This window comes from Aquarana catesbeiana, linkage group LG12 (assembly GCF_042186555.1).
Source record: "Aquarana catesbeiana isolate 2022-GZ linkage group LG12, ASM4218655v1, whole genome shotgun sequence".
Classification (NCBI taxonomy): Eukaryota; Metazoa; Chordata; class Amphibia; order Anura; family Ranidae; genus Aquarana; species Aquarana catesbeiana.
The window spans coordinates 48,108,608-48,119,966 of NC_133335.1; the positions used below are offsets into that span (position 1 = coordinate 48,108,608).

At 42.3% G+C, this 11,359-nt stretch overlaps 1 protein-coding gene across 1 annotated transcript in view; it reads left to right on the plus strand.

Annotated features, from left to right (window-relative positions):
* The window catches only part of MEIOC (meiosis specific with coiled-coil domain), a 59,540-nt gene extending 50,424 nt beyond the window's left edge, over window positions 1-9,116 (plus strand). The window contains exon 9 of the mRNA XM_073606396.1: window positions 6,251-9,116. Within this exon, the coding sequence (XP_073462497.1) occupies window positions 6,251-6,378 (128 nt within the window). The 3' untranslated portion in view covers window positions 6,379-9,116. The remainder of the gene's footprint in view (window positions 1-6,250) is intronic.
* Window positions 9,117-11,359: the final 2,243 nt, after the last annotated feature.

The window sequence follows — 11,359 nt, forward strand, 5'->3', positions numbered from 1 at the left end:
TACCCATTGCCCTATAATGGCTATGACCTTAATCTGTCAAGTTGTAGAAAAATTGGTTAAATCTCTTAAATATCCCCTTTCCTGCTAGATTTGGTAGAGCAGATGTCTAGAGCTTTATGGTTCAGTTATGATGGTTGTGTTAGAAGCATCTAAGTCTGCGTCCTGTATGGATCTTTTGCCTAAACAGATGCACAAAGCACTCTAGTTGGGTTGCTGGGAGGCAGATGACATATCCAAGGAGCATCTGACTCGCTTGACCTTCAAGGGACACAGCTGTTGACTTATGCCATTATCAGGAATATCACAGGAGGCCAGAGTGTACACCTGTCTGTGTAAAAGCCCAGGGACAGGTCGGGAATCCCATCTTTCTCCATCTACTTCTAGAATAGACACACCCAGATCCCCTAAGCCTGAATTTCAGGCATCCCACAAGAGTAGAAACAAGCCTGCTAAGCCCTCGGAAAAAGCCTACTCCCACCAAGATATTTCTTGCTGGTCTTTGGGTAGTTTTCCGGATAACCCCAGACTCTGTCTTCCAGTACTCATCCTTCTCTCCTCCTCTGTCACAGCACAGAGTAATCAACATCTCTTTCCCTTTGGGGTCGTCTCTGCTTAGAAGTTCTGGCCCTAGTTCTTGTCATTCAAGCTCTTGATGTTCTACCTGGATCCTCTCCCTTTAGTAAATCCTCTACCATGCATGCATGCAACCACTTCCCTCCTGGGCCAATTCTGGCACTTCACTCCTACATGTAAAAATCATCTGTTTTTCTATAAAATTATTCAGAACCCCAAACATATCTTATGGGAAATAAAGTGGTGGTCATTGCAACTTTTTATGTCACACTGTATTTGCGCAGCGATAATTCAAATGCGCTTTTTGGGAAAGTTTCATGAATAAAAAAAAAGTAAAGTTAACCCAATTGTTTTGTATAATGTGAAAGATGATACACCGAGTAAATGGATAACTAACACGTCACGCTTTAAAATTGTGCACTTGTGGAATGGCGCCAAACTTAAAAATCTCCTTGGGCGACGCTTTAAAAAAATTTTTTTTAAGGCCCGTACACACGGTCAGATCTGAAGATAAATTTTGTCCGATGAATGATCTGCCGATTTTTCTGATCGTTGGTAGGCTGCTTTTGACAGCCGATTACACATTTTCGGTAGACAAAAACTGGATGTGCAGGCTTGAAAATTTGTCTGTGACCACAACATCCGATTTTTCTTTTCATTAGTATGGTTTTCTGACAAAATAAAAAATCTGAAGAACAAGACTAGGCATGCTCAGAAATAAAAACGCATACAAAACAATTAAACACATTACGTCACTTCTGATGTTGAATTCGGTCGTCAGAAAATTTTCTGATGGTGAGTACCCTCTTCACTTTCAGATTGAGACTAGCATCAAACAAAAAACTGACAAATTCGTCCAGTAATCTGACACTGTGTATAAGGCTTTGTAAGGGGTTAAATCTGTTTAGACCTGGGCAATCAGTAGAATTCTTTTTGGAGTTGCGGAAGCATCCAATGCCGACGAGAGTCATTGAATGAATGCTTACTTTTAAGGCCTCATGCACACAGGATGTTAAAATAACGTTATGAAAATGCCAGTATCTTTGCAGTGATTTTTTAATTTTTTTTTTTCAGCTTTTTTTTCAACGTTTTTGCGTTTTTGTTTTTTTTTTCAAAATTTTTTTTTTTTTTTTTTTTCATGGATCAAAAACGGTGAGTGACGTTTTTGAGCGTTTATCAGCGTTAGAGCGTTTTTACAGCTGAAAAACGTCTCTCAGAACCCACTGGTCCTGATTGTTTTTTTTTTTTTTTTTTACATCTTAAAAACGCCTATGCCATTTGCAGCTCAAAAACGCCTAGGTGGGCATGAAGCCATAGACTAACATAGACAGGCCTTTTTAAGCTGCAAAAAACGCTAAAAAAAGCGGCTGTAAAAACGTCCATGTGCATGAGGCCTAATGGTTAGAATCGCATCTTTATACAAATTATGGACAAAGAATATTGCACAACTTAAAGAGAAAGGAGGGGGGACAGAGTTTATCACATGACACAATTCCTATACAAACATGGCATCTCAGACAGTCAAAACTAGTATTTTAGCTGACGGTTGATATTATCAAAAAACATAATTTAAACTAATGCTGACGACATTTCAAAACCAGTTCTTACTAGACCTTCTCTATGCTGTGGTGGTCATGACAAACAAGACCCTAAAATAAGGGATATTCCTCTGTCAGCTATAATAAAATTTTAAGCCCAGATCAGAAATTTGTACGGAAAATACCTCTTTTGAAGCGATCGTACGATAATCTGATCGTTGATACAGAGCTTTCGAGAGCCTATCGGGACAGTTCATCCGATATTATTCTATCGGACATGCACGAAAACTTTTTCGTACGATGCCAGATCGTAGGATTTTCGTTTTAATCAGTACAGCTATCGTTCGAAAATGCATTACAACACATGACATCACTTCCGAATTTTTTTTTTCTGTCGTGCGGGAATTTTCGTGACTTTAGTAAACTCATCAGATTCGATCTGAGATTAGCATGCAATAAAAACTGACGATCATTCTTCCGATAATCTCATTGTGTGTATGGGGCATTAGTCATGTTAACTTTCTCCTCCTTCAGGCTTTAGAGGAGGTCTTGGACTAGAATTGTTGCTCTTGCTCGAACGCACAAAAGCCGTTTACTTATGCATCCGTGACTTGTGCGCGGGGGGGGGTCAGCGTTTTAAAAAAAAAAAAATTCTATTTTATTTTTTATTTTTACTTTCTCTAAATTTTCACCTTTATTCCCATTACAAGAAATGTAAACATTCCTTGTAATAAGAATGAGGTGTGACAGGTCCTCTTTATGGGGAGATGTGGGGTTTATAAGACACCCACATCTCTCCTTTAGGCTGGAAAGACCGAGATAAAAAAATGAACTGTCTCGGCCTTTCCAGCCATGTCCCCGGCATTGTTTACTTCCAGCCAGGATGTGCCGTCATAACATCACGCCCAGACCTCTGAGCATCATAGTGATGACTGCGCACCATCCAGTCACCAGAAATCTCGATGCTCAACCTCCAGTGGCGACCGATTCGTTCTCCGGCATCGGAAGAAGGCCTGTAAGAATGATCAAGCGGCTGAACTGCCGCTATGATTGTTACGGTGCAGGGAATCTCTGGCCAATAGAGATCTGGATGATGCCTGTAGCTGCAGGCATCATCCAGATATTCCCTCAGTCCATGACATCCGACATACCTTGAGCGGGAAGTGGTTAATAGTACCTGGTACTCTTCAGTGTCCTGTCCTTCTCTAGAAGAAAACCCTGACCTGCCTGGTCAGCTGGGACATGTTTGGTGTCCTTCATGCTAGCAGGATTTTAAACCCCCAGTGCCACCCTTGCACTCCTGGTATTTCTGAGTGTGAGTTTCTATGCTTTTCCTTGTGCTTTTTTGTGGCATCCCAATTGTGGAATACTCTGACTTTTTGTCAAGAGAGCAGTCACTGTAGGCTCAGGAAAATAACTTTAAGGGGCCATACGCATGCAAGATCCAGCTCATGCTGATTCCCGTAAAGGCAAACTCCTGGAATCCAGTTCTTCCCAACTGGTGACTTCTGGGCATGGAGATATCCACGCACCAAAGTACTTCTTGGACTCTGGGCTGCAGGTGAAGGATGTCAGAGAAGGGCGCCATGTCTCGTTGAGCGGTCTGCGAGGGGAACAATCTAGTCTCCTGATGCAAGTTTCCTGTGTCAGGAACATGAAGGCCTTTTCAACATAGTTTCCTGTTCTGGCTTTACTCAGGTGAAATTCCCTTGTCATCCTGGTAGGACTTCTGTGTCTGTTTTGTTTGATCAGGGGAATCTAGAATTCTTGGCTCTGTGTCACTTGAAGTTAGGGACAGGCAGGATTATTTTTTCTTCCTGATTTCTTCTTAGGACTTGCTCCAACTGTCTTGTGCACTAGTGAATGTTAGCTTCATCCTTAGCTACATCAGGGTGGTAACCCATTCACCAGTTTCATGGATGGGTTCTAATCTTCTTTTGCCTACCCTTCGTTTTTTTTCCAGACATCTTATCCCTTTAGTTAAGCAGATTTTGTGGGATCAAATCCTGGGTTCTCTCCTGGATATAGGAGTCATATTCACATCCTTTGCAGGGTTCCTCCTTGGAAAGCCTTCCCTAGAGGAAATTACCATTTGTTTTGACAGTCTTAAGGAAAAAAGTTCTCATTTCTTGACCCTTATGGGGTAAGGTGAGTAGAAGTTTAGAGCCTTCCTACTTAGACCGGCTGGTGTTGTCCTTGCAGGATTATTTTCTCCGGGTCCCTTGTCTGGTATATGTTACCACTAGGGACTTATTCCCTTTTTCCTTATTAATGTTCTGTTTCAGGGTTTGTTTGCTTCACTTGGAAATTTGTTTCATTCCTTGATGGGTGCAGGTTGTCTGGTGCTTCCTTCGGTGTGGAGTCGTTCCTCCCTGGTGGGTGACCATTTCTTCTTGGTCATCAGTTGGCAGTTCCCCCCCCTATATGACAGAGGGTTCAGTCCCATTTGGTGCAAGATTGGTCCTTCAGGAAACAATTGGCTGCTTTATCTTGTATTGCAGCATCATTATGAAGATAACCATAGCACTTTACAAAGTACATGCAGGCACAGTTAGGAGCCAAACTTATTCTGCAGGACACATTTGCTTTAAAATGTTTAAGGCCATCTAAGTAAGGGAAGGCTGGAATGACTATAAATGTTTTATTGGGATATGTGTCCCTGATAGATTTTCCCTCACTTCCTGTCTGGTAAAATCATTGTTTCCATGACCGTGAAGGAAATCTCTCTAAATCTCTCTAACAAAGTCCCTTTTATAATAAAAAAATTAAAAAAAAAATAATCTAATACTCCCCTACTCAAAATGAACAAACGTAGCTATACTAGATTACCAAAAGTATTGGGACACGTGCCTTTGTTATAACACTATCCAGCTTGCTGTCTTATACTATCATTCTTTTAGCCCAGCAAAAACATAAATTGACAGGTTTGCACATGAATAACTACACCATGGTTGGTTTTATAACGTTTAATACCTGGATGACTTGCATATCAGGAACAGCTAAGCCTACTACGTTCATGTACAGGCAAATCTTTAGCTGACACAACATAGCTTCCCCATTACATGCATTGATAACATGCACCAATGCATTTCTTGTGAGCTTTTATCATATGTACTGTGAGATGTGTGTTGGTGGCAATCATTTTCTGGTGTCATGATGTCTCCCAGCAGGCTGTTTACAAAAGGGGACAGCAAATGACTTGGTGTCTGTAAAAAACTTAAGTCGTATTTAAATCCACTGTATACCAGTAGTATAGCACTTCTGCTGCTGATGAAATCTAGTCTGCAACACCCACACCCCTGTATTTTACTACATGGATGTTCAGTGTAGGATATCATTATAAATGTTGTCAGGTTTATTTTGAGAAGTGTACTGAAGTTTCCTGAGTTCACTTTAAGGCTACTTTCACATTGAGGCGCTTTACAGGCGCTACAGCGATAAAAATAGCGCCTGTAAAGAGCCTCTCCTGTCTCTCTAGTGTGAAAGCCCTAGGGCTTTCACACTGGAGCGGTGTGCTTGCAGGGCGGTTAAAAAAAGTCCTGCAAACTGCACCGTTCCTGTATACACCGCTCCTAATGCGTCCCTGCCCATTGAAAACAATGGGGCAGCGCCAGCAAACCGCCACTGCAGCGGTGCTTTGCGGGCGGTTTTAACCCTTTTTAGTCCGCTAACGGGTTAAAATCGCCCCACAAGCGGCCGAACAGCGCCGCTAATACGATGGTAAAACGGCGCTAAAAAGCGCCGCTTTACCGCCGATGCCCACCCCAGTGTGAAAGTAGTCTAAGGCTGCATTCACACCTGAGCGTTTCAAAGTCGTCCGTTTTTGTACTGCAATTTTGTTCAGGTCACCAATGTAAAAGGCAGAAAAACGCATGTAATCTGCCCCAAAGAAGCTCATGTTCTTTTTTTTGAGCTTGGGGTGTTTTTCAGGCGTTTTGCTTCAGGTGACAAAATGCTCAATGTGAACAGGTGCCATTGAAATGAATGAGATTTTGCTTGTTGGGCGTTTTTCAGGCATTTTTTGAGCTGAAAACTCAGGTGTGAATGCAGCCTAATCTGTATTATTATGTTTAATTATTATAAACTTATTAATGTTTATATTCATATTAAGAGCATTTTTCTTCTATTTCCTATCTCAGATGTCTGTGCCCTTGCCAGCTCAATCAGGGAGATGACTGTGGCGACTCGAAAAACGCGCACAGCCCTTTGGTGTTCTCTGCAGATGGCACTGGCTTTCCACCCTGTGCAAGCCCATGATGAAGGCTGAATGACAGATTTCCCATGATGCAGTACTCACGTTTTATCAGGATTGACTTATGAACTGATTTGCTTTTAGTCTTGTTTTATTTTTTAATGAGGAGCTTTGGAAGAGCATTACTGGTGTTCCCAAGTTCCTTTTGCAGAAAAACGAATAGTATGTTTGAAAGAAAACGCTAGGCATTTATTCTTCATATGTTTTTAGATTAACTTTAATTATTTACATTTTCTGTAATAAGAGCGAATACTATAAGAGCCCTTTCACACTGAAAGCACCCAGGCGTCGGCGGTGAAGCGCCGCTATTCGTAGCAGCGCTTTACCGTAGTTTTAGCGGGGCTATTCGGCCAATAGCGGGGCGGTTTTAACCCCTGCTAGTGGCCCGAAAAAGTATTAAAACCGCCCACAAAATGCCGCTGCAGCAGCGCTTTGCTGGCAGCGCTGCCCATTGATTTCAGTGGGCAGGGGCGCTTTAGGAGTGCTGTATTCACCGCTTCTACAGCACTGCAAAGAAGCTGCTTGCAGGACTTTTTGTGACGCCCTGCCAGCGCAGCTTCCCAGTGTAAAAGCACTCGGGCTTTCACCTGGGATTGTAGCGGGGGCTTTGAAAACGCCTGAAAAACGCCTCCAGTGTGAAAGGGATCTAAAGCAAACCCGCATTTGGCTCCTTCAGAACGGAGCAACAGCTTTGCTTTAAGGTAGTCCTCTCCAGAAGCATATACTTAACCTTTTCTTCACTTCCCCTCCAAAACCAAAGAAATCCCTCCATGTGACAGCATTTGGCCAATCAGTCCTATGGAGAGTCAATAGCTTTGTGTATATGAATTTTCACCCCCGCTAGCTGAACAGAAGGGAGATGCAGGGGTGAAAGTAAGGCAAGTTCTTGCTGCTGGGAATGGAGGAATTAAAAGTGAACCTGTTGCTTTGCGGCTTGAGGATAAAGCACAAGTTCACCTTAAGGCTTTATGCACACTGGATGTTTTTAATGCAGCTGTTAGGCGTCTGACGTTTCGTTGTTCCTACCTCCAAACACTCCTGCATGTCAGCCCATGTGTCTGTGCACACATAGGCATTTAGAGGCAGGAAAAAACCCACAGCCTGCGTGTTTGGGAGCAGTGGTGTTTTGGCAGGAAAAATACATTCTTAATAAATTATTATTCTGACTAATGAAAGGAATTAAAGTCCGAACACTTGATGCGCCTAAACATGTTTATAAGTGTCAAGCGATTTTTCGGCCAAAAAGCTGCTGCCTGTAGGAAAGGTGTCTTGTCTGTGTGCACAAGGCCTAAGGCTTTACAGATGCTTTTAATTTGTTTTAGAGTATGTATTGCTGGAGAATATGCTTTAATGCTTTGGGAGTATCTTCGTATTCCAGAGATCATTGTGGATGGTGCACAGAATAATCTAAAAACATGTAATCTATTTAAAGCATCAAAGTATTTATTCACTAAATTTCACAAAACTATTATCACAACCCATGAATTTCTAGGTGGTGTTCATTTGTAATATACAGAATACCACAACCCAAATGAATTTTAATGGTGGTTCTCTTGAAACCCTGAGAACTGTCAGCCTAAACATTACATGGCTAGTTCTGGAGGGATAGAACCCCAAATGTAGGGGTGTTTATTTTTATTTAGATTTTGACGGGACAGCCAAGGAAGAGTCCCCATCATGGAAAATTAACAGTGAAATACTGTGGCAAGTTTGTGTTTCATTGCACTTGGAAAGCCTGAATCATCACACCTCTCATCTAACAGCTCTGAGCACATCACGTACCAGAGATCCATAGAGCTATCTAACTTTTGCTGGCATTTAGCGTGCCCTACAATAATCTCCATCTATTATATAGAAGGGCAGAAGAACATGGAGGGGCAGTGATGGTTGAGAGAGGGGCAGTTATGGTCTTGGATCTGCATGCCTATGTGAAGACGCCCCTTGATGCAGACTTTTCCTAGAATAGCAGTGTTGCCTGACTACATTTACCAGGTTTAAAATATTTGACAAGTAAGCAAAGACATTGTATATAACCTATATAGAAATTACTTTATTTCTGTTCAGTATTTTAGTGTGTATAGAAATATTTTAAAGCCCAATAAAACTTTTCAGTGTAATCGGCTAAATACATTCCAGGAACACAAAAAGGTGTGCAAAGTTGTATAGTTCATTTTCCCCTGCCAGCATGAAGGGCCTTTGCTCTGTGTAGAAGCAGTGGGCTCCCTGCACAGGCCTGACATAATTGTCCTCCTCTACAGCATGCTGGCGGGAGACGGGCTTTTTTTACTCAGGCTGTGACTACTTTCTAAAGAAAACCACCAATTACTCAGGCTGTGGTGACTTTCTAAAGAAACGGATAAAACTTTGCACCCAGAATGTATTTAACTGATTTAAACTGAAAGCTTAATTGGACTTTAACATAGTATGCTTTATGAAGAACTTTATTTTTGTTCATACATGTTTAGTATGCAAGCAACATTGTCAGTGGGCACTGTATGTGCAGTTGTCTGGCCATTTACTGGCTAGACCTGACAAATATACGATGCTGACTTTTTGCAGTTTTTTTTTTTTTTTTTTTTTTGTGTGAACACTTCAATTTGAGGAATAATAATAGTTGAGGAAATATGAACATCTGTAATTTTGCACTCTTGTGTCAAGAAATGGTTATAACTGTAGTCATACAGTATTATAGATAGAAACCTAAATCTGTTAAGACTAATGTGAAAAGGGTTATTTGATGCATTGCTGAATAGCGCTATAGATATGATTATTCTACTGAAAAATAAAACGTTTTGGTTAAAGCCGCAACCAACCTGGTTCTCAGATTTCCTTTGAGTATTGGCAAAGTAATATGAATGTAAATATTTAATAAAATACTGCTGACAAGGTTGTCTTTAAGTAAAAGTGAACTTAAATTTGAAAAATTATTAGATGGTGTGTTATACCAGAATAGACCTATGCATGTCTCTCAGCATCCAACCCCCCCCCCCCCCCCATACATTAAGGGGGAAGAGCGAATCCGTACTGCAAGAGGCTCCATAGCCAGGGCAAAGAGGAGGGGCGACAATGGACATCCCTGCCTTGTGCCCCTGGTAATCGGGAATGGATTGGTTACACGCGAGTTGACTCGAATACGAGCGACTGGGGAGGTATAAAGGAGTTTTATCCAGGCTTCTACCCTGGGCCCAAATCCATATAGCTGTAATACCTGAAATCGATAAAGCCATTTCCCACTATCAAAAGCTTTGCAGGTGTCCAGGGATATGATAGCACAGGTAGAGGGGCAGTCATGTGGGTATTGTATATTGTGAAACAGTCTATGAACGTTCATTCTAGCCTGGTATAAAAACTCCCTGATCACTGTTGACTACTGTATTCAAGCGGTTTGCCAGCACTTTGGCCAGGATTTTAACATCCATGTTTATAAGGGATATCGAGCGATATGAGGGTCTTTGCGGGGTTTTAATAGTAGTACGATCAGAGCTTCTCACATGGAGGGAGGGGAGAGCTCCGACATCCAGTGATTTGTTATATGTATGTAAGAGAAATGGGCATAATAGTTCCTTGAACTGGGTGTCCAATTCGGCTGGAAAACAATCCAAGCCTGGTGTTTTATGTGTTGGCAGTTGCGAGGTAGCAACATCGATCTCATCTGCTGAGATAGGTGCCTCCAACTCATCTCTCCCCTCAGGCATTAGGGAGGGGAGAGATATGTCAGCCAGGTATTTATTCAGTTGGGCTTCGGTGTAGTCAACTCTAGATGTGTAAAGGCTTTTGTAAAAGTCTAGGAAAGTTTCCATAAAATCCCCTGGGGTATCGCTAATCTTGCCCTGTGTAGTTATGATACGTGGTATAGAAATAGGAGTGCGATTGGGTCTGGTCAGGTATGCCAGGAGGGGACCAGCTGTTGCCATGTTCAAATACTTTCTGGGTAGTGTGCAGCATGCGTTTTTGCGTAAGATCTAACAAACGGAGCTTGTATTCCCTGCAGCTCTGCAGTCATGCATTTCTCGTGTCAGAATCAGGGTTAGTAGCATAGGCAGATTCTGCAGCTAACATGGTTGTTTCTAATTCTTCAGTGTGTTGTCTATTATTTTTGTGTAGAACACCCGTAATAGACATAAAGGTGCCTCTTAACGTGGTTTTAAAGGCCTCCCACTCTGGAAGGATCCACTGTACCTAGGTTATCTTTCTAGTAATGCCCTTTTTACATTCTCCCTGCACACGAACCTAGGAGGAGAAGGAGGTCAACAGAGAGCGGAGTGTGGTCTGAGATTCTCCCCCCCCCTCCCCCCCTGGGTAAGTAGGACACTGCAGATACAATGGGAAGGGTGTCTCTTGTGGCGAACGCCAGATCAATCCGAGACAGTATGGAAAGAATCTGAGTGGCAGGAGTGTTGATAGACATCCGGATGTTTCCCACGCCATACCTCCGTGTGATCATAAACCTGTGCCCAGTCCACAAAGGAGGGAGAGGGTCTACCACCACCCCCTAAGCGATCCCTAGCCAGGTCCAAGATGGCATTGAAGTTGCCCATATAAGGTATAGGGCCTGGAGGTCTAGATCAGTGTTTCTCAACTCCAGTCCTCAAGGCGCACCAACAGGTCATGTTTTCAGGATTTCCCTCTGCTGAAACAGCTGTGGTAATTACTAAGGCAATGAAACTGATCAAATCACCTGTGCAAAATAGTGGAAATCCTGAAAACATGACCTGTTGGTGCGCCTTGAGGACTGGAGTTGAGAAACACTGGTCTAGATAATAGCTGTAGTGACAATTTGGACAATACCTCCACCGAAAATGGGGGAGGAATATAAATGTTTACAAGGGTAAATATCACAGAGGCAATTCGTAGGATGAGTATGATAAGTCTCTCATCAGGGTCGGTATTGACTTGTAAGATTGCTGCGGCGAGAGATTTGGCTAGTATAATAGAGACCCCTCGGGAATAATTTGTATGAGTGATGTGATTATGAATGGGCCATCATGAATGATAC